The sequence below is a fragment of the Drosophila willistoni genome (genome assembly GCF_018902025.1).
Source record: "Drosophila willistoni isolate 14030-0811.24 chromosome XL unlocalized genomic scaffold, UCI_dwil_1.1 Seg142, whole genome shotgun sequence".
NCBI classification, from domain to species: domain Eukaryota; kingdom Metazoa; phylum Arthropoda; class Insecta; order Diptera; family Drosophilidae; genus Drosophila; species Drosophila willistoni.
In genome coordinates, this window is record NW_025814053.1 from 5,007,754 (window position 1) to 5,031,022 (window position 23,269).

General features: G+C 37.9%; 3 protein-coding genes across 6 annotated transcripts in view; 1 reads left to right on the forward strand and 2 right to left on the reverse strand.

Annotated features, from left to right (window-relative positions):
* Positions 1-927: 927 nt before the first annotated feature.
* Positions 928-1,770, reverse strand: LOC124460555 (proline-rich proteoglycan 2-like). Its single transcript, XM_047011584.1, has 2 exons — positions 1,657-1,770; positions 928-1,425 (listed from the first exon to the last, which is right to left on the reverse strand). Exons 1-2 carry the CDS (start codon positions 1,768-1,770, stop codon positions 928-930), a joined length of 612 nt encoding a protein of 203 aa, XP_046867540.1.
* LOC6644800 (Kv channel-interacting protein 1) overlaps positions 1,697-23,269 on the reverse strand; it is a 73,164-nt gene continuing 51,591 nt past the window's right edge. The window contains exons 1-6 of one of the 4 annotated variants that reach the window (XM_023177019.2): positions 16,848-17,839; positions 16,505-16,546; positions 9,411-9,602; positions 5,804-5,877; positions 2,450-2,662; positions 1,697-2,073 (exon numbers count right to left, since the gene is read on the reverse strand). In XM_023177019.2, the coding sequence (XP_023032787.1) occupies positions 1,963-2,073; positions 2,450-2,662; positions 5,804-5,877; positions 9,411-9,602; positions 16,505-16,546; positions 16,848-17,544 (1,329 nt within the window). In that variant the 5' untranslated portion in view covers positions 17,545-17,839 and the 3' untranslated portion in view covers positions 1,697-1,962. Of the gene's footprint in view, positions 2,074-2,449; positions 2,663-5,803; positions 5,878-9,401; positions 9,603-16,504; positions 16,547-16,847; positions 17,840-23,269 lie in introns of those variants that run through there. The other 3 variants (XM_015177946.3, XM_023177020.2, XM_023177021.2) reach the window with 3 other exon arrangements.
* On the forward strand, positions 18,709-19,583 carry LOC124460531 (serine/threonine-protein kinase CBK1). Its single transcript, XM_047011550.1, has one exon. The coding sequence runs from the start codon at positions 18,858-18,860 to the stop codon at positions 19,509-19,511; it is 654 nt and encodes a 217-aa protein (XP_046867506.1). The 5' UTR covers positions 18,709-18,857; the 3' UTR covers positions 19,512-19,583.

Below are 23,269 nucleotides of genomic sequence, written 5' to 3' on the forward strand. Positions count from 1 at the left end.
CTACTAAATATTAAACTAATACATAGTCATACACTCTCGCACACACACACGTACATACATTTAAATATAGAAACTTACGCACTTGGCATGCATTTTGTTTTTGTTTTTTTGGTTTTTGAGCAAACTTAAGCCAATTCTATAAATTATTTTAATCGTTTTTTTCCTTTTGGTTTTGTTTTTTAGTTTTTTGTTTTTAAGAGATTTCATCACAGCTAACGTCAAGTTTTTAACACTAATTGTAAGACATTTATAATACAATAAGATTTTTATTCATTTTCTTAATATGTTTATAGTATTTCTTTTGGGGTTTTGGTTTTTTATTTTTTGGGGGTTGAATACAAAAAATGTTTTCATTAGATTTTCCTAAAGATTTCACTTTTTGTTTTCGTTAACGATTTCGAATATATTTTAATAGTTTCGAATGGTTCCATTTTGTTTTTTGTTATATTGTATATATATATCTATGTATATATATATATATATATATTTTCGATTACAACTATAACACATTTTACATTACACAGAGAATTTGATTTTTGGTCTTAAGCTAATCTAATGCAAAAAACCAAAAGAATGTATGAAAACAATTTCCAACGAAAAAAGTATTTAACAAGACATCATTGAAAAAGAAATGAAAAATGAATGACAAAAAATTTAAGAATACGTAATAATATTTATTTAGAAAAACAAACAACAACAACACACACATACATACATACATTTTAATTATTATTTAAATATATATATATATATATATATTCGGACTTATGACAATTTGATTTAAATTTAATAGAGGTTTTTGTTTATTTTTGTTCATATTGATTTTTATTTACTTTTTTGGTTTTCATTATTCATACTCACTAAGGAAGGGGAACGGGTCGTGGGCGTGGGCGTGGTCGTGGTCGAGGATTTAGATGTGGTTAAATTTTAGCAGGAGACACCCTGCTTAGCCACCGTATACCAAGTACTGACAGTTACCAATGACGGAGAATCGGGAGTGCTGGGAAGGAGCTCCCCTTCGTGGGGCGGTGGTGGCACATCAATGCCTAAGGGTGGCAACGGTGGTGCCGGTGGTGCTAGTGGTGGTGCTAGTGGTGGTGGTGGTGGTGGTGGAGGTGGTGGTGGTGCAGCTGCTGGCGGTGCTCTTGCTGGTAATGCTGGTGGTTTTTCCAAGGATTTCACTCGGCTTTGCTGCTGCTGCTGCTGATGCTTTCTCTTTGGCTGACGTTGACGTTGACATTGATTTCTTGGTTTGCCCTTGCTTTTTATTGCCGCTGCTGCATGATGCTGTTGTATCTGTGGCTGCGGCTGCAACTGTGGCAGATGTGGCAACTGTTGCGGATGATGAAAGTGCATTGGCTGTGGTGTGGGCAGATCACCACGGCCCACCTGCGGTCCAACTTGTGGACAGCGAAAGCGTATGGCCTGCTCATTGGCCACATTCAATTCCGGCCAACGTGAACGTGGCTTGCTTTTGTTGTGGTTGTTGTTGCTGTTGCTGGCATTGTTGTTGTTGTTGCAACGTTTACGTGACCTCGATTTTGAGTGCTGCCTTTGGTTTCGACCGTGTGGTCGACAGTGTTTACAGCTTTCCACATCATCATCATCATCTGCATCTCCATCATCTTCATCATCATCATCATCATCGTCGTCGACATCGTCATCCTCTTCATCATTTCGATCCTCATCATCATCTTCATCATCATCTTCATTATCATTCCAATTAATTGTGATTGCTGTTGCTGTGGTACTTGAACTTGCCCTATCCATATCAATGACATGAAGATGTTTGGCAGATGACTGTTGCCTCTGTCTAGAGCTACGTTGTTTGTTGCTTGTCTCTTGTTGTCTGTTCTTCATCATCATCATCTTGTGATTGGACTTACGTTTCTCAGTATCCATCAGCTGATGCCGCCGCTGTTTGCGCGCCGTATACTCATCACCCTTGTCGGTCGGATATGGTCAGAATGCTGATTCAAATACGGACATCGATCTCGATATTGCCTCATCATTCCGACATGCCTCTAAAAATTCCTCCAAAGTCACAACCCCATCACGATTGATGTCCATTTTCTGCACAACACACACAAAAAAAATCCAAAAACGAAATTCATATAATAGTTAAATAAATGAAAGTAAATTTGTCTTTTATGGTTAAAGCATTAAATGACGAGATTCTTGATAAATAATTATGGTAGTTCCAAGGCCAGGGGAAAGAACAAAAGCGGAAAGGGCAAACCTGCCCTGCGTGTTCCGGCAACTCAATTAGCCAAGAGCGAGACAGTGAGACCGCCCCGTTCTCTTCTCTCTCACGCTGTCTGTTTGAATAACTGATGAGTAATTTGATTTGCATAAAGAGCACGAAAGTTTTTTACGTTTTCAATTGGAAAAACCAACCTAATTAGCATTAACATTAACAATTATGATTATGGATGAATGAATTGTGTACCTGAAATATGTGCTCCACCTTGCCCTTGATTTTCTCCTCTTCGGGACACTCGTCCGGTAAACGGCCCATCAGTTCATATATGGCAGTCACAATGTCAGTCATTTCCTCGGGCGTAATGAAGCCATCGCCATTGATGTCATATAGCGAGAAGGTCCAACGCAGTTTCTCCTCCACAGAGCCACGCGATAATATCGAAAGTCCTTGCACGAAATCCTAAAAACGGAAACATAACGATAGAACAAATAAAGTCGGCAATAAATTTTTATCTTTCTTTTAACTTTTTGCTTTGAAATCAAATCTCCTCTCAATCTTATGACACCTTTAACTTTCTCTAGATGCCAGTAATAAATGCATTTAGATAAGAACTTTTCCACAAAGAAGGAAAGGAAAAAGATGACAAAGAGAACTTTCTAACATTTGGCTAGATGGTTGGGTTGGTTGCCTGGTTGGGTTGCCGAAAAAAACCTGCCGCGTGGCAATTATGTAAGTTTAAATTTTTAACCAAGCAGCTGGCAATTTTGTGAAACTTTTACAATTTAACTGCCAGCCAGACCCCTCGTCACCTCCATTCCTCTGCCACACCCCCTATACGTTGGTTTTGGCCATTATTATTAGATTTATACACTGTTGTTGTGCCCATTGGCAATTTAATAATGAACGCGACTGTCATGCAAATCGCGCATAAAGTACCTTGCAACAATATGTGTCAGAAACGGAAGTCCTCCACTTAGTCGTTTTGCACCCCATACACACACACACACACACACACACACACACACACACACACACACACACACACACACACACACACACACACACAGCCGTACTGGGTGTGAATTCGAGATGGGGCTTGCCTTGTTTCAAAAAGGAGCATGTACGTGCCCTATAGTCATTACGATTTCTTTACAGGGGTCATTATTTAAGAACGGTAAATGTCGAGTTGGCGAAAAAACAAAAAAATGAAAGATAAGCCAAAAGGCGTCAATTGCCAGCGAGTGCGTGTGTGTGTGTGTATGCCAGGTGGATGGCAAGAAAAAGGAACCTCAAGATGAGTGCGTGTTGAGCGACATTTGGTAATATTGTTAGAAAAAACAACAAAACTTCAAAAATCACAATTCTGTAAAGTCTTTAAGAGCGGAAGGCTTAAATTCTTGTCTCTTCTTCAATCTTACAATTAGTGCCACCCTGGAAGTATGCAACAAAAAGTTAGAGTCCCATCTTTAATTTGTCTATCGTCTGTCTTTGTTACTTCAAAAATTTGAAATTTGAACCTAAACTCATACAGATAGCAAAGCTAGTGCTCTTAATTGAGAATAATTGAGCGCTTTCGTGTTAAGCGACTTTACACGCAACCATCTCTATTTTGCCTTTGCCTTTGCTGGAAAATTCCTTTTTCACATTGCATGGCTCATACGTATTTTGTTATTATTTGGTTTGTGAACCTTTTGTGCTTTTGCCTTTGCTGGTTTTTTGTTTTTTATCGCGCGACTCAGTTGTGTGTGCCTTCGACAGTGTCTTGGCGTTAAAATCTCCATAATTCATCGTTTCGAATGGCACACGAACGAACCAACCAGCAAACGAACAAACGAACAAACAGTGGCGCATTCTATCTTGCATGGGCATCCAAGGCGTGGCCGGACCGGAAATGAAGTTCATGTTCGGACATTGCAAAGGCAGTCACAGGACAGGCGAACAAATTTGTTATTGCCCTAACCGCGCGCACGATGTTTTTTCACTCTGCTTCAATTCCTTGACTCCTTCTTCTTATTTTTTTTTGACTCTTCTTTGTTTCGTTGTTGTTTTTGCTGTTTCCGTTTTGTAGACAATACAAATTGTATTTTGTTCTTTTTGTGCTGACACTAAAAGAGTAAGAATGCAGTTTATTTTTGATTTTCAGATAGTTGACTTGACTTGAAAGCGAATCTCTAGATGGAAGTCGAAACTGAGAAGGGTTTCACTTGGATAAAGGAATTTTACCATAAGATTCAAGGCAGGCGAAAATCGAAAGTGAAACTCCAACTTCTGATACTAATTATCTGCATAAAATTGGCAAACAATTGAGTTTAACTGGGGGACTCTTCTTCATAATGTTAGCTTTATCTATATACATACTTTTAACAATTAAGAAAATTGTTGCTACAAATCTTTAACCGAAGCATCAGAACGTTGCTGGCAGCAAGTTTAAGAAGCTTCTTGGTCTCTACATCTACTTTAGCTACATTATGAACTTAATGTCAACCCAAAGCCCAAAAAAAGAAACAAAAGTGGAAGAGTGTAAGGAGGTGCATTTAATAGAGCGTTAAAAAACATCTATAGAGGTTGAGTCTAATGAGAAAGGACTTTCATCTCCTTGTTTTTCTCTGTTTAATGCTCTGCACTTTGCTTTTCGCTGTCACTAATAAACCGTAACTAAATGCGCTTACGGCTAAAGAAATTTTCCTCTTGTTGGCTTCTATATATAAAATATATATATTTAATGCTCGATATACTGTTTTGGGGGCTGCGTAAGCCGTCATCATCTCCCCTTCCCGGCCTCAACGATTGACCAACTTTTACTTATACTTTTGATACCCTTGCTTAGAAAGAGCAAAGGGAAATATAGGAATTCAATGTTATCTTATATTTTTTAGTTTCTTCAATGCCTTATTCTTGATTGATAAAGAAAGATGACTTCGCAAGGGTGAACACAATTCGCCATGTCCGAAATTGGCTTGGCCGTCCCCTTTGGTAACTCATTCCAATTCGTTGTTAGCGAAACTCAACGTAACTGTCGGACATATTTTATACTTAAAATGTCTAAAGTAATTTCATTGTACTTAGGGGTCCAGCTTTTGGGTGGAGCTTTTCCCTTGCTTCTTCTTCTTTTTCTTCGTATTTTGTTTATATCAAAAAATTGTTGCCTTACTGCTTCGGGACATCCCCCTGCCCCCACTCACATAAATGTTGGACTTAAGTAAGTAAATTAAATTGCGTAATATTAGGCGTTTTTCCGTCGGCCACTCGCCGCGACTATATTAAAACGGTCGTCGAGACGTTATTTTTCATTGTTTAAATAAATCAAACATAAATCAAATTGCTGACAATTATCGACATAGTAATGCCATTGAATAAGCAATTACTTTTATTCCTTTAACAAAACTGTATTTTAGCTACATGAATTTAAGGAGAAAACGAACTCGAGACTATATATAACTATATAAGTTTGCCAAGTTGTTGTTTCTATTTGTCACTCAATTAAGCTGGAGCTTAAATATGACAAATATATGGGCCATGGCATTGCAGTAAGTTTTTCAAATGAATTTCAGTTTAGTTAGCCAACTTGGCAGATTGGTTTTTAATGGTTTTGGTACTCACCTCAAAGCTAACAATGCCGCTGTGATCCTGATCCAGTGTGTTGAATACATAATGTGCATATAAAGTTGGATTCGCTGTTGTTTTTTGGTTTTTTTTTTTCGGTAAATGAAAAGAAGACAAGACATTTAATGCAAATATTATTTCTCATTTATTTCAAGAGTTTTAAATGTTAAGTGTTTCAACACACACACACACAGAAAGAACATACTCCACAAGCAAAGAGTGTTCTAGCTGAATATCTAAAAGCGATTCTTATTCATGTTAGATATGCCAGCATAAGTATACAATATGAATGTTATTTGGAGCAAGGTCAAAACTTTTATGGGGGTCGTCAGACAACAACAACAACAACAACTACATATATAAAACACACACAAAAAGTTAAACATTAAAAAAAAAACGAAACCAACAGTAACAACAACAACAGAAACCAAGAAACAAAAATGGAGGATTCTAAAAAACTTGCAACAAAACTTTTGCTTTGCTTTTCAGTTTTTGTCAGCCGCAAAAGTTTTCTGTTTATCACTGGGAAAAAGTCAACTTTGCAGCTAATTATGCGTCCGTCTCTTTCTGTTACCCTGTTTGCTACATTTCCATCTTTCATCTCTGTCGCTCTCTGCTCTGGCTGCCGCTGCTGCTGCTGCTGTTGATGATAAGCCCAAGGCAACAAAAGTGTTGCCTACTTATGTGGTTGGGAAAGAGTTGACAATTAACTTTCTTTCGACTTTCATTTCCTCTACCTCAGTCCCACAGTAAGCGATGAAAAATTTCTTTATTACCATTATAGCCTAAAGTAGGCGTTGGTAATGTTGAAAATATGGGCTAAAGAGGCGGGGCTTTCAGAGGAGAAGGCGTCGTGGTTTATGTTTATGACGTCTCCCAAATTCATTCGTTATTTTTTTCGACTTCTGTTTTCTTACTTTAGGGTTTGCTTTATTTTCTTTTTTCCGACCCATTTTATGAGCGCTTACAACATTTACACCTCTTTGAAAAGTTAAAAAAAAAGTCCATAAAAAAGGGGCCGAGCTATGGAGCAAAGCAAAAATCTTTCAAAAACCGTGAAAATATCATTTGTGTTGCTCTGATTTGTTGCTTGTCATGCAAAAGAGCATACAAATTATGCTACAAGCCGTCTTTTTTTCGCTTTGTTTTGCCAATAGAAGAGATGTTCTTGCCCTTTAAAAGAGAAATTATTTCGCCAAACTGAATACGTGCAGACAAGTTATAGTAATGCATCATTCTGCACATAATTCAAAACATAATTGCTCAAAACAAAGAAGAAAAAAAAGAAAACGAAAATTTCATTCATTTTTTCCTTTTGTTTCTTACCCGAAAATAAATCACACGCATACACACACTCACACATACAAAAAATGTGTATTTGTCAAAATTTATTGTCGCCGTTTGATGCTTAATGTATTTTTATGACGCATGACGTACACACACACACACACACGCACACAGACACATTAAGGTCAAAGCTCAAAGGCAACGGATAGCATCTGCTCAGCCGCTGTACACACACACGCACTCTCATTGTGTATGTGTGTGTGTGTGTGTGGAGGTTATTTGTGTACCCTGCATGGACCTATAAGGATTAACTAGACCAACATTTCTCATCATCTCAATGATCCATCAACATCAACCTTGTATAATCCTAAGCCTGTCTCTCCTCTATCCGTTACATACAATGCAAACTTGTTAAAGGGTATTTGTATAGTCGACTTGATTTGAAGCATATTTTTTCTTTCTCATTTCGAGCAAATCAAAAATGACTGCAAATGTGCCATGTAAAAATTGTTATAAAATTTGAGCAAAATTTTTCTTGGCCAAAATACAAGAAACAAGGGGAAAGTCTTGGGGAAAGCAAAACAAAAAAAAACAAGCTGGGGGAATAGCAAGCAAGCAGAAATTCTGAAGATGAAGATGCCTAGAGGGTGAGGAGGGGGATAAAAGTGATAAATCACCAGCTTTGATGATGATTTTTTTTTGCCTTTTTTTTGGAGTTTTCCCATATACATACGTATGTATGTATGTACGTATACGCATGTATGTATGTATGTGTGTGTGTTTGTGTATACTTTTGCTTGCCATTGCGTATTAGGTTTTTGTTTTTAATACCCTGCAACGCATAGGAAATGGAAATTAAGCCGCTTTCATATTTCGGCCAACTATTGCTACCTCAAATTGACTTATACTGCCCCCTTTCACGCCCTATTTAACAGCATTGATCATCCAAATCTAATATTTACCTATCACAGTTTCGCCTAGATAATTCGATCATAAAATAGGGTATCACAATTGTGACACCTCGTCTCGCTTTTGTGGCGTTTTGGTCTGGTTTTTTTGTCATGTGTCTGTTGAGAGTAGGAAAAGCGGCTTATCAAAATAAAAAATGCTTTCATTATTTATTTTTCATCAGATAACCGACGAAGAAGAAAGTTGAAGCATTTCTCGCATGTTGCATGTCTTCTGCTTTCTGTCTATCGGCAACTGCTTTTGCTATGCGTTGCCGCCTTTTGCTTTTGTTGTTGTGGAAAGATTGTGCAGAAACATTTTCCTGCCAGGCAAAATAAGTTTATTATAATAATTTAGTGGCAAACATGTGTAGCAATATATTTTGCTGCCTCTGGGATTAGTTTCATTACAGGACAGGCAGGCAGGAAAAATGTACGCACACACATACACAACAGTCTGGGAGACAATCAGACAGACAGACAGGCTAGGGAGTCAGACGATCATGTGTGTTTTAAGTAGAATTTATTGATGGAAATTAAAGTCAATTCTATTTTCAGCAGTTGCAGTTGATGAAAAGGCAAAGTTAAAGGGCAATGAGGTCAAGTGGGCGACCACGAACGGGTCCGGGACTGAGAATGGGACTGGGACCAGCCCCCATTTCCTTTTCCCCCTTTAGTGTACCGACTTTTGAAACATGATTTTGCTTTTTATGCTTTGCTTCTCTTTTGTTGCCTTTTGCTCATTTTTTGTTGGTTGTACTTTTGCGCTAATTTACTCTGTGCATTTCATTTTTACAAGCCAACTGGGCTCTTCCCCTGTTTGGCATCTTTTGAATTAGACCAACAGCGTCATCATCATCATCTCTCACCATCATCAACATCGTCCCCATCGTCATTATGATTAACTCTGCTGAAGCCTTTAGGTTGCCTTTCATTCAGTTTACTTTGCCTTTGCTAAGTAGCTGTACAACATTTTACATCAAACATTTGGTAGACAATATGTAAAACATATTAGTTGGCCAGTTTAAGACTGAGATAATAGTGCTCGATCTTTGATATAAAGATCACCCTTTAATCTTATCCCTAACCTGATTACCCCGACACGAATATATCTTAATCTATCTTTGATTACTTATCCATAAGAGTAAAATTAAGAAGAAAAACAACAGAAACACAACAACAGTTAGGATAAACAAATGAATACAACCAACTACTGATTAAAACACACTGCAAATGATTAACTAAAACAAATTGGAAATGCTTTCATTATCAAAGCTAAATGAATATAAATACAAGCGTTAAAGTAACTATCATTCACGAGCTCAAGTCACAAAATGTTAACGAAACGAATTATACTGTACCGCACGAACCTCCCTGTGGAAAGAATTGTGAATAGATCACTTTAAAAGTGTCCTCCTTGACAACGCCCGTGGGGCATTCGGCCTTAAAACCGCGATAAATTCGTTTGATTTCGTCCTCAGTGAAACGTGTGGCACGACTTAAAGCGCTTAGCGAGTCGGGTCTATAGCGGGCCGGTGTCTCAAATTCTTCTAATTCGGAATCTGTAAAAAAATGAAAAAGAGAAGAAATTTACTAGTAGAAACAAGTCAAGTTTATAATTTTCGATTATATATTCCAAGTTGTAGTCATTGTTGTAGTCAGTTCAGTTGGTTCAATTGTAAATTTATTTCGACTTGGAAAGAAATTAGTTTCTAAAAGGATATTCCTATGTATGTGCGGGTCAGAAAGAATTCAATGTAAAGCGAACACTGAATGGGTGGTGAGTGGTTGGTTGGGTGGTTGATAATGGGAGCAGCTGCTGTTGGGGAAAGTCGAAAGCAAAGCCAATGCAGCAAACGACTAACACTCTCTCTCTGTGTCAGCAGTTGTCGTTGGCTTTGCTCTAAGTTTTTCATTTGCCAGCTGGCTTATGCAACACACACACAGACACATTCACGCACACATACACGCACAGTGATATACATACATATGTTTATTCTTTCATTTGTTAGCACTTTCACAAAAAAACAAAAAAGAAAGAAAACATAAATATGGCAAAAGTGTAAATAACTTTAATAAATGTGCTGGGTACACAAAGCTACTGCTTGGTCTAGCAAATTTATGGAATATGCTTGAAGATTTATTCAAAGATCAAGCCAACCAAGAAATTATTGACCAATTTCAAACCTATTCAAAAGATTCAACAACGTCTTAAAGAATTTTGGTTTTTTCTTTTCAAAGGCCATGAAGAGGGACAAATATTAGAAATCTATAGAAATAATAAAGCTTGTTTTTTGTAGAATATTCGAAATTCATACTTTTGGAGATTCTCTAGCATGAAGCAAATCATATTAAATTTACCAACTACTCGTATACGTGATATATTTTTCTATAGCATACTTTTTAGGTAAATTGCATTGCAGCCAAATAGTGGCTTATCATGGTTAGAAATGATAAGAAACTAGAAATTAATGTCTTTTGCAGATTAATGATACGCCCAGTTGGAGCTGTTGATTTCTATTAATTAAAATTTGCTTGATTGCTTACTAGGAGCTCTGACTAAAGACTTTAGATCTAAATCTTATGACTTCAACTCTATTTCCATTGTTCTATAATATGATATATTGTATTATAAATGTATTATATATGTAGATAGAGGATAATAGTTTCGGCTTATATTTTTGAACTGATAACTGATATTTATGACAATTAAAGTGGATTCATGAGTTTCTTGCTGGAAGAAGGGTATTCACCATTTGTGATAAATATCTTTGGCTTCTCTTCTTGGTAAGAAATAATGCTGCTGCCTAAAAGTGATACCAAAATTGATGTCAAATTTTGGGGAATGGAGCTTGGGAGGCAACTGATTAAAGAGACATTCTATGATTGCAAACGTTTGGTTCCTAATGGGGCGACTTTCGGAGGATGAGTTTAAGTTATGCATTGCGATAGATGGGTAGATACATATCTTCTGTCGGTATACACCCCCCCAGCCGCCCCCCTTTTGGATTCTGGGTAGCAGAGGAACGACACACGCATATGGAAAAACATGCAGTGGCAATTGCTGTGTGCCCCATTTGTAGCATGAGTACGCATAATAAGTTGCTGTTTATCTCGATTCAGTTTATGTTTATGTTTGGCTATAGCAGCAGCACCACCATCACCACCACCACCATTACCACCAGCAACAACAACATAACTCTTTGTATATATATGTGTGTGTGTTTGTTGGCGCAGGTGTCATGTTTCCGCATCCGCTGTTGCTGCTGCTGCTGCCGCTGCATCTGCCACTCAAGTGCAAATATTTTGCTCGCAACCGCAGCAGCAGCTGCTACCTCTGTTGATGTTGCAGTCGGCGTTGGCGGTGACGTTGACGCCGACGTCGAAGTTGGCCCCCGCTTCCAACCTCTGACATTGCTTTTTATTAGGTTCTGTGTTTCTACCTCAAACTGCAGGCAGGCAGTAAAAATATTTACTTTCGTTCAATTTCAAGTATATGAGTGTGTATATGTGTGAGTGTGTGTGTGTGTGTGTGTGTGTATGTGCGTGTATCGGTGTATGTTTCGATAAGTGCAACCGCATGCAATTTTCGATTTCGTTTTTCATTCTTTTTGCTTCTTTTTGTTCTTGTGTTTGTGTGGGTAAAATGTTGACTATCCATTCTGCATCCATCTCACTTACATCATCTGTCTCCCCCTCTCTCTCTCTCCCTTTCTCACTCTTCCCCTCTTTTGTTGCCTTTTCTGCTTACTTCTGGCTATAAAAGTGCAAATTAATAAAAAAAATATATTTATTTGGAGCCTTTGAAGAAGTGCACTCAATCGAAGCGTACACACACACACACACACATACAGAGGGATAACCACATGCAAATGTCTTTGGTAGTGCACATTTTATTATTTTTTATATCCTTGGGTATTTCAATTTCGTCACAATTCGTTGCAAAAATGTATGTTTGCATCCCATAATCGCTGCAGTCTCTGTATATTGAAATACAGGGTGCTTCTAGATGAAATTAAAAAAAAATGCAATAGATAACTTTACTTCCCTATAATTAAAGCATTACTTTTCATAATACAAACTTTTTACATCAACTACAATAAAAGAATGAAATTAAAAAATAATTTGTTAAATTCAAAACAAAGCTAAAAGTAAAAAGTCTTGAAACGTTTTGTTGTTGGCTCTTAAAAAGGTTGGAAATCAAATGAGTTAACTCGAAATAACCATCTTAAATAATATATATAAGGGCTTGGAAGATGTGTGAAGAAAACTTGGCTATATCCTCCGTATAAGCTATAAGCCATTACGGCTTATGGTCAACTTAACTCGGCACACAAAAATGCACAAGTTAAATCCCATCCATATCATTTTTAACGATTTGAGCAACACTTTTGCAACACTTTAGTCGTTTAATGATGACTAAATGGTTCTGGGCTCTGCTTCCTCTGAAGTTTACCAGCTTTAACTTTATATAGATTATGCCACACACACACACACACACCCCAAACAGACACACATCCTGTATCAGTGGCAACAAATTGAGAACGAACTAAATATATATATATGAGAAAAGTCGACCATTCTATACTCTTTTTGTTCTTCACAGAGTAACTTACATACAAAAATTTCTTTCTTTTCCAAGCGCTTACACATTACTGAGAAATTTGTAAACACTCTACGAAAGTGTGTATAATAAAAAGTAGGTACTTGGATAGCAATGCCACTATGTATGTATGTATGTATGTATGTGTGGTACACCCTTAGTCTTACTCACCCCCTCACCCTGACACTCTGTGGCCCTGATGCTCTGAGACAATGCTGCAACACTTATCTCATTTAATTTCGTATGTGCAACATTTTGTGAAAAGAAAAGGCAAGCGGCCAACTTTGTTGCAATTGTTTTTTTTTATTGTTTTTTCTTCGTTTTTTCGTTTTGTGTTTTGACTTGTTTAATGAAAAAACTTTTTGCAGCTAGTGGCTCTGCCCTTTTGTCTTGTTAGTTGCAATTGTTGGATTTGATTTAAGGGTAACGGCAAATTGGGGGCACACGTTGAAGGAGAAGTGATGTGGATAAAATCAGACGCACACACACACGTACAAAATGCAAGTGCAACTTAATGGCGGCGCGCAGGGGAACAGCGTGTCGAGTTGCTTCCAAAAAAATGAAAAAACCAGAGGGCCGGGGCTAACTTTGACCGCGTCAAAGTTTGTATACCCTTGCAAGTTTTTTGAGTAAAAGGTCTAATATTTGCGAACGAACGGCTTAGGAAATAACGAAGTTATTGATCAAAACCACTGTTCACCACCGATTGTTCCTATGGGAGCTATATGATATAGTCGCCCGATCTTAATCAAATTTGGCACAGTCATTAATAGTTATGCTAAACTGACAAATATAAATGTTTATGACAATTGCTTCAAAAGTAACGAAGTAATTGACAAAAGTCACTGTTTTCGAAAGATCGTTCCTATGGGAGCTATATGATATAGACACCCGATCTTGATCAAATTTTGCATAGTCGTTTATATGTGTAATTAACTCACCAATATTAAATTTCACGACAATAGCTCAAAAAATAACGAAGTTATTAAGAAAAGTCACTGTTCGTGACTTTGGCGTTTGTATGGGAGCTATATGATATAGTGATCCGATCCGGCTGAATCCGAGATATACAACGCCTGCAGTATATACAAGCCTATATGCAAAATTTCAGCTCTGTAGCTCTTACGGTCTAGGAGGAATTTGCGTTGATCCAGACGGACGGACGGACGGACGGACGGACGGACATGGCTATTTGAACTCGTCTCGTCGTGCTGATCAAGAATATATATACTTTATATGGTCGGAGATGCTTCCTTCTATGCGTTGCACACTTCTGACCAAAATTAATATACCCTTTTTGCAAGGGTATAAAAATTAAGAGCGGGGAGTAAAAAAACACACACACACATGGTGTAAAAGCCGAAATGCACTTAACTCATTTTGCAGACCGGACACGCTTAAATAAATTAAAATGTGGCAGACCCTGACACACACACACACACAGATATTCGCTTACAAAAGAAGAGAGAAATGTAAAAGCAATTTGATGCAATTTAATGCACACCCTGTAAAAGTGTACATAAAATTAAGAATAAATGTGAGCGCGAAATCATTGCATACTTTTAGGCATTACTCTGAAAGGGTTAAGAAATTTCCTCAACAATGCATTTATTGTGTGTTTTGAATGAAAAATTATAAATATTTATATTTTAGCATAGAAAAAGGTTTAATAAACTTTACTAAAATGTTGTTTTTCACTCACAGTGGGACAATTTTGAATCTATTTGCTATTTTTTTAAACCTTCTGGTAAGTCGTTTCTTTCAATTTGTACACCCAACCAATATGCCCGTCCTGATATCCAAGGATATTACAACTAAAATGTCCTGAAACTCATGTTTGCTGCCATATTCGCTTGAATGCCTATGAAAGGTGAGAAAGTGTGGCGAACAGCGAGACAAGTAATCACTAGGCAGATGCATGCAGATGTCGAGGACAAAAGAAAATAAAAGAAAAGGGGGAAAGCAAAAGCAAAAAGGATTTCACTCGCTTGTCGTGTTGGGGTCGTCCGTTGAGACTCAAAGGTGCAGGGGGGGGGGGACTCCTTTGGTCCTTTCAAGCAAGAAGAAAAACAAAAAACACATCAAGCGGTAAACATTAAAAATTATACCCAGCAAACAACAAATAATGAAATTATAATTGAAAAGAAAGAGGAAAGGAAAAGGAAAAAATACAACAAGAGAGAGAGAGAGACAGAAAGGGAAAAAGTGAAAAATGTTAAAAAATGAAGACGCCAAGAGCCGACCCTCAAGTGCACACAAAATAAAAGTGGAAAGCGACCACAAAATGCAGACACCAGAAGTCAATTACAACCAGAGCATGTGGGCGTGGCATAATGAAGAAATTATCAAGTGCAATAAAGTAAAGATGAAGATGAACGAATCTATGTATATATGAAAAGCAAAGCAGCAGCAGCAGCAGCTAAAAAGCAAAGCACACAAAGAGAGATGACCTAAGGAGATGAGCCAAGAGAAGATGAATTGTGATTGAGCTGCCTTAAGGCTGCTTAAACACAAAGACAACGACTACGTGGATAGAATGAAAGCAGAGATTGTGGGCGGAGTTTTCCATCTCTTCTGCCAAACGACAGGACAATAAAATGCAGCCAACAAGCACACAAAACGACAAAGAAAAAAAGCAAAAACCAAAAAAAAAAAAAAATGAAAAGGAGTAGTCAACAGGGTCACAGGCCAGGGACAGGGATAGGGATAGGGGCAAGGGCACTGAAAACACAACTACTACTATCAATTTGAGTTGAAACGAAAAGCGAGAGAACGGAGAGAGAATAAGCCAATTGGCAAAAAGCAAATGCTACCAACAACAACAGCAGCATCCGAGGCAAGTTCAATTTATTTTATTACATCTCATCTCTTCACATTTCATCTCTTTGTGTTCTGTCTAGTAACTCTTTGTTCAAGTTGAATTTTACTGTTCGTAAGGACTAGATAAAATCAAAAATTTTGGGTACTTTCTGTAACTTTTGAATTATATGCAAATTTTATGTACTCGAAGTGCCATGTCATTTATTATCCACGCTCTCACACACTACATATATATCCATATATATAATTTGCTCTAAAGTCGGCTAACTTGTCATTCATCAAACTTTTTCAATAAAACTTTCTTTTTTTTTTTTTGTTGGTTTTTTGTTCTTTGTCTGCATTGTCTCTTGTCATTTCGGTCAAACTGAAAATCCGTTGCTCATTTCAAGTCGCTCTTTCCCGTGATCTCCGCGTTGAAATTGGTCACTGAAGCAGTGAAAATGCAAAAGTTTGCCATTTGTTGGATTTGTTATAAATTATTGTTTTTTTTTTAGGGCTGACAAGTAATATTAATTACTTAACGAGGAGCGTCTGAAAAGTCTAAGCTTCATATCTAAGAAATTGAATGCTTCAGAAGTGTTTTGATTTATTAACGAACAAAGGTTTTAAGTTCATTAAGAACGAGCTTTAAAGTTGCTAACTGTGTCTAGCTCTTTTCGTGTCTTTTAATTGTAATTCTCAACTAGTTTTAACGTTTGAGTAATGGTCTGCTAATGGTATAAGCATTAGGAAAATGCATTTGATGTACATGTTTTTGAGCCACACCTCGTAGTTGTCTATGAATGATGTTTGAAGATAAACGATTGGATTTAATAAAAAACTAAAATGATGTTGAATGTTGGCATAACAAAACTTTCCATGGAAATGTATTTTAAAAGCCAATCAAATTATTAACCTTCTTAACTTCAGTTCAAAACCCTTAAGAACAAGGGAATTAAATGTGTCATTTTTGGGTGAACACTCAAAGGATATATTCTCCTTTCAATATGTTGTGGATGATTAGTGGGGGAGCGAATGGCTTAGAGAAGTGGCTTTGCTTACGCTTGGAGAGACAGCCCCAGGACACCAGTAAAGTTGTCAAGGCTATAAAAACGAAGAATAAAAAAAAAACAAGAAAAAGAGAAATACAAATTTAAATACACACAAACAAAAAGAAGGTAAGAAAACAAATGATAAAAGAAATGAAAGGGAATAATTAGTAAAGAATGCAATGAAAACAAAACTTGTAGTCTCAACTGTATAAAAAATAGTGAAAGAGTAAAAAACTTGTCTCGGTCCAATCTGGTCGTAGGTACAGTTGAGGCAACTTTAGGTTACGATTAGTTTTTGGTTTTTCTTTTTTTGGGAGGGGAAATCGTTTATCGGAAATCAATCATCTTCTTACCATTCTGAGCGGCACTGCCTTGAAAGAGATTGCGTAAATAGGTTATGAGTCGTCGATGCAAGGGTCGATGACGATGTCGCGATGATTTTCGCACTGTTTCTTGGCCACCTTCGCCGCCGCCGCCGCCCTGCTCGATATCATCTTTAGGCGTTGCGGATCCGGCTTGCACATCCTTGCCACATTGTGTGGCATCCACAATGATCTCAATGCTACGCTGTGTATTGGACTTTTTGAGCAAATGCTGCTGCTGCTGCTGTAGCTGTTGTCCACTTGTCATGGCAAACGCCGTTGCACCATTATTGCCGCCGACGCCGCCGCCTCCTCCGCTACTACTTCCAGATACTCCCGCACTGGTCGCAATGGTTCCAATTAAACCATCAGCACTGGGACAAGCAGATCCATGCTGTTGATATTGTTGCTGCTGCTGATGGCGATGCTGATGCTGTTGATGCTGATGGAATTGTTGTTGGCGAGACAACTGACCCCCCAAGGGGGGCATCTCATTAACTGTGCCATTGCTATGACTGCCGCGATAGATCAGTTCCGTCTCGTTGGACACCTGACGCAAGGCATGCAGTCCTGTGTGGGAGGCACTGCTTGCCATGCCCGCGGATGCATTTCCGTTTCCGCTGCCATTGACACCCGTGTAATAGGCGCTATTGGGTCGCTGTGTATGCTGTACTTGCGGTCCGGCCATGATCGATGGTCTATGTCTCTCTCTCTCTTTCGCAACCTCTTTCTCTCTCTCTCTCTCGTACTCTCTCCCTCTCTATTTATGGCTTAGTCTTTTTCCGGTGGTTGCTTCTACTTCTGGCTGGGATTTTCTTATTAGTAGTAGTATTAGCAATTGCATTCTGATGGGATTTACATAATTGAAGTTTTCCAGCGTTAGAGTGTAAGCAGGTTAAAAGGCAATTTGTTATTAAATGGTTAAATACGCATTGGCAATTGGCTATTGGCGATTATTGTGGTTGTTGTCATTGTTGTTGTTGTTGTTGTTGTTGTGTGGAGGGGAAAAGAAAGAGAATAATAATACACAGAAATGTCAGTAGTTATAAATACAAACATACAAACACATATACACAAAACTATTTTACAATGCTTTAATTTAATTTGCCAGCAGCCAGCACCGATTGCATATTGATGGGTGTAAGTGTGTGTGAGTATCCATGTGTCTGTGTGTGCGTGCGTGTGTGTGTGTATGTGTATATGTGTGAGTTAAAATGTCTGTTGAACTTTTCAAATATATAAATTGACTAACTACTTTCCACTATTTGTTGTTATTGGCAAGACAATTAATATTAGTAAATTCTTACAGTGAGCGACACATTTCTAGAGTCACCTTATATTGAAAACAGTAAATCATATTTTAAGTTTTATATTTTCTTTTGATTGCCAGGAAGGAATCCTTGATCCCAAGGAATTTCTTTTTGTGGAATGAACAATGAAAAGTTTTCCAATTGTAATGATTATAAGATCATGGCCAGCTATATTTTGAAAATATTACATTTTCTTAAGAATAAAAGAGTTATATGGACTCTCTACCCACAGAGTGAATCAATTTATAATCAAAGAAGACAACATGGACAAGTATAAGTCAAGTTGCTTAAGGGGATAAATGTGTATAAACTAATGAAACAAATTAATCAATCAGTTGATTTTGTCACTCGAATTTCAAATAGAATTAGATTATTTCAACAAAATAGTCCTAGTTCTTTATTCTCTTCTTCATTCTAGTCCATAGCTTTCATATCTATTAAAACTGAATAACACAAATATATATGAAATTTTTTGATTTGATTTGCTATCTTGGTGTGCCATGACTTTAGTTCTCATGGAACATTCAGGCATTGGCATGGAACTGACTTTAGTTTTCAGTTTTGGGGCTAACCTCACACCGAACAGATCACAGTACAAAATTTTCGGTTAAATAAATTTATTTTTATTTTTCCTGTTCCTCCTTTTCGTTTCGGCCCCTCGGTCTTCGTCCTTTTGGCAATTTAAACCGAGATGCCTTGCAACGACGATGGCGATAAACCCTTCAATCCCTTCTACATTGGACCACATCCCAGCAAGGCCTGTGCCACAGCCGAACCGCCAGGCCAGAAGTGCTCACCGTGCTCTCCGAGTAGTGGTCAACAGAAGCAGGCAGCCGGTGCCAACACAGAGCCAACTACGACAGGAGCAGGAGGGCCAGGAACCTCAGCTGTGGGCTCAGGACCAGCAGTAGGCGGCGCCAACGATGATCCAACGTGTCAGCTGAACAAGCCAGTAAGTGCGAACGAATCAGGGACTACAAGCTTAACGCATGAGAATAATCATGGAGTGGCAGGAGGAATCGGAGCCGGAGCTGGAATCGGCGCTTCTATGGCTGGTAGCTCCAATGTGGCTGGCGGTCTTTTAATTGTTGGCATGGCTGGGCCAACAGGCGGTGTCGCTACCATTTATAGCACTGGTCAAATACCAATCGGATCAGCAATGCCGACGAATGCTCTCGCTCCATCCAATGACCCGGCCCAACCAATGCAAGCGGCACAGGCGAAAAAACCAACAAAAGACGATTCCCAATCCCAACAAAAACAGCAGCAACAACAGGGTGAACAGAAACCCTGCCGCACATATCCATGTATGGAGAGGAGTGGCCAACGCGATGGAGGATGCTAAAAATTTTGCAGTACCCTACACAGTACAACACCACACAAAATAGCCCCAAAATAAAACACATTTTTATTTAAATAGTTTTTCTTGAGGTAAGTTGGGGAGGTTACAATCTAAATGTTTACCCCTGGACAGGTAAATGCAAAATTCGTTATACTAAATGAAATATAGACTCATAGGCTCATGGAATTGGATTTGAAGACTCATAGAATCAACTGAGGAAAGAATTAAGACAAGAACCTTTTTTTCCGATTATCAAACGTCTTAACCAAATTAGTATTTCATTTCTTGTCATTAGAAACGGTTCATTCTCGATAAATGTTCAAAAGAAATCGATTTTCCTGCAAAACCTGTTCAAATAATCGACTAATATGTTAACTAAGTGCATGTCCAAGAATCGTTCCCAATAGTTTTATCCAGTTTCTTGGCCTTTTCACAAGGTCAGTTAATAACTTATAATTTTATGTTTTATTTCGTGCTTCAAGTAATGAAAATAATTGCTATAGAAATGTGGTTGCTCTAGAAAACTTGTCCTACAAGTATTTTTTGTAATTTAAACTGGAAGTTGGTGTGCATTTCGTTGAACTCTATTCTTATTCTTTTTCGGGCTATTTGGCAGAGAGAACTCTTGTTACGATAAATTCCCGTAAGTGCATCTTTTATGCGCCAAAGGCAAAGGAAAATGCATCAGAAGAAGCAACAGCAAAACCATGTACCAGGTAGCATGCAGCATCGACAACCGTATTTCAGTTTCAGCTTTTGCTTCACCCACGGTTGAGTCTCCATCTCCATCGCCATCTTCTCGTATCCGTTTCGGGCACCGGTAACGGCACCGGCAACGTATTCAGGTTCAGCTTTCAGCTGCACCTCCTTTCGAGCGTATTGCTTTTGCAAATTCAATGAAGTACAAATTTATTATTTATTGATAGACTTATACAAGTGCACGACGGCATCATCAGTAAACAGGAGAAGCAGGTGAAGCAGCAGCGACTGAAAATGAAGGTAAATTCCTCATTGTGCCTCGCACAAGGATAGGTAGTATATACACACATACGTCGCGTATCCTGAAAACGTGGCCAAAATGGTTGTCGATGTGTAGAGAAACTATTTTTCTTTTCTTTGCACCCTCCCTCTCTCCCATCGTCCCATCTTACTCTCTGTTAACGTGTGCACCTGTTTACCAAATATTATTTATGCATTTCACCCATTTTCATCTGCCAACAACACCAACAACAGTTTTGAGCATTTAATGTGATTTTCTTGTTAAGAAACAACAACCAACAAAAAAAAAAGCGAAGAAAAATCAGAAATGTGTATGGAACAAAACGTAAACTCGCTGCCGCAGCACTTTGCTGGGCTCTTTTCCGCTGTCACTTTTAATTTCCACCTAAATGTCTGACGTTTACTGTGAAGAGTCTGCCTTAAACCCAAAGCCCGGAAGGGGCCCGCCCCCCTTCACATACCCACAACCGCAGACAACCCACCGCCATCACCACTCACCCCTCACCCCTCACCCTTCCCAACCATTTAATGTTAAGCTTTTAAGCTCTTGTTTGTCTCGATAACGAGTTGTATAAAATGATTTTCATTCGTTAACGTTGATACCACAAAATATTTGTGGCAATTGCTGGCAAATGTCTGTGTGTAGGTGCTGGATGTGGCTGGCTGGTTGTGTGTGTGGTTTTCTCACACGAAATTGTTTGAAGTTTATCCTAAATGCTATGAAAATCGTTAACTATCAATGTGCAAAGAATGTTAAGCAGGCCAAATTTTATTTCTGATGCTTTAAATTTGATAAATGTCCTCAACTGCATTCCGAATTTGAATTTCTTGTATGCCCATTACAAAAAAGGTTTCAGGGAGTATGAATTGAAAGAAATTTGCCCCCCAAAGTATGCAATAGACATTATGAATGGTTGCAGGTAATGGAAAACTAAATAGAATTTGTGACGAATCGTTCATAAATGAGATTGTCTGCAAAGTTTTCAAATCATTTTGCTAGCAAATCGTTTTCATTGACAGTCAATCCGTTGGATATATAACAAGTAATTTAATTGAATTGAATGGAATTCAAAGACGACACAAGCATTGATTCATAACAAATGAATGAAATGGAAGATAAAATGTTGGTAAATAGAATAAAAAGAATTTCATTTGTTTGGCTTTATAATTAAAATTAAATTTGACTGTTAAAATAGACTTAATAGGCACAGATAGTGAGGGTATCTGAGAGCTGCTGACTCATCATCTCGTCCCTACAATATGCTTCGTTTCTTACTATCTTCACTTTGCCTCCACGAACCATGATTTACACAATTTCCATTTATCAAGAGGAAGGCTCAGTCATCCACCCCCAGGCCCCCAAGCCCCCAAGCCAACCTACTTGATATCTAGTTCATTTACCATTGTCAACGTATAAGGAGAAGAAAAGTGAAAAGTTTATTTATTGAAATGTCGGAAATGTAAGGCATTAAAAGTGCCGCAAAAAAAAAAAAACACAAAAAACAAAAGCGAATGCAAAAACAAAACATAAATATCTATTAAAATGAGATTGAAATAAATTACTGTTGGCACACACACACACACACACACACAAAGATGGAAAACTGGAAAATGTATCTTTACCTCTCAGTCTCTCGTAGTCTCAGTCTCTATCTGTGTGTGTGTGTTGTGGGAAATGGCCGACAAGAGAGAAGGAAATGGAGGATGAGGATATGGGCTTGGTGGTGGAATGGAAGTGAAGGTCAGGTGGTTACATACATATGTATATGTCTATACAAACATAGATTTCATAACCTAAAGCTGGTCGAGCATTTGGAGTGCAAGACAAACACACTAAACACTTCGATATGAGCCAAAGGAGGAAAATCAACGATGTGAACAGGGGAAATTAAGTGCAAGGCAACCGACAACGACAACGACAACGAGAACGACAACGCCGGCTACAACAACAACGATGATGACGATGATAATGATGATGATGAAGACGACAATGATGATGATGACGATGACGATGACGATGATGAAGATGACAAGCATGCGAGAAACACAACAAAGGAAATCAACTCTGGCATACTCGTTGTTCCTCATCCTTCTTGAAAGCAAAATGAAATAAGTAAGAAAAATAAAGAGAAGAAGAAGAAAAAGCAAAAAGGAAAAGACCTAACGAGTGGGAATGGCACAATGGCAGGCTAAGGAAATGAAGCTGAACTATAAGTATTATAACAATATCCAACAATTTAATCGTCTACGACTTCAATTCCATATGGCGGAAACCTTGAAAACAGGATAATCAACAACAACAACAACAACAAAAGCAAGTCAAATCGATGGATTATGAAGACCAAAAATTACTGGGAAAACCTCAGCTTTTCTTTAACTCATCATTAATGAGGAAGGAATAAACTTTCAAAACAATTTCCAATGGGATAAACATTATTGGAAAAAATAATTAAATATAAAATGAATGTTTTTCCATGTAAATTTAAAGTAAATTTAAGTATTTGCTCTGTCAGTGTATAAAAATTTATCCAGAATCTGAATCGTTCGTTTCGTTTTTTTTTTGTTGTTTGTCATAAATTTGGTTTTTTGTGGTTTAAAGTCTAGATGATCAAGAGAGAGTTTATACACTTTTGCTTGGCAATAAACATTTTGATGGCCATTGCCATTTTTCAGTGACATTTTGCTGGCCAACAGAGTACAGGGTACTAAAAGAAAACTAGAGCATATACTAAAATGAACTGAACTAGCTGCGGTTGGTTCTA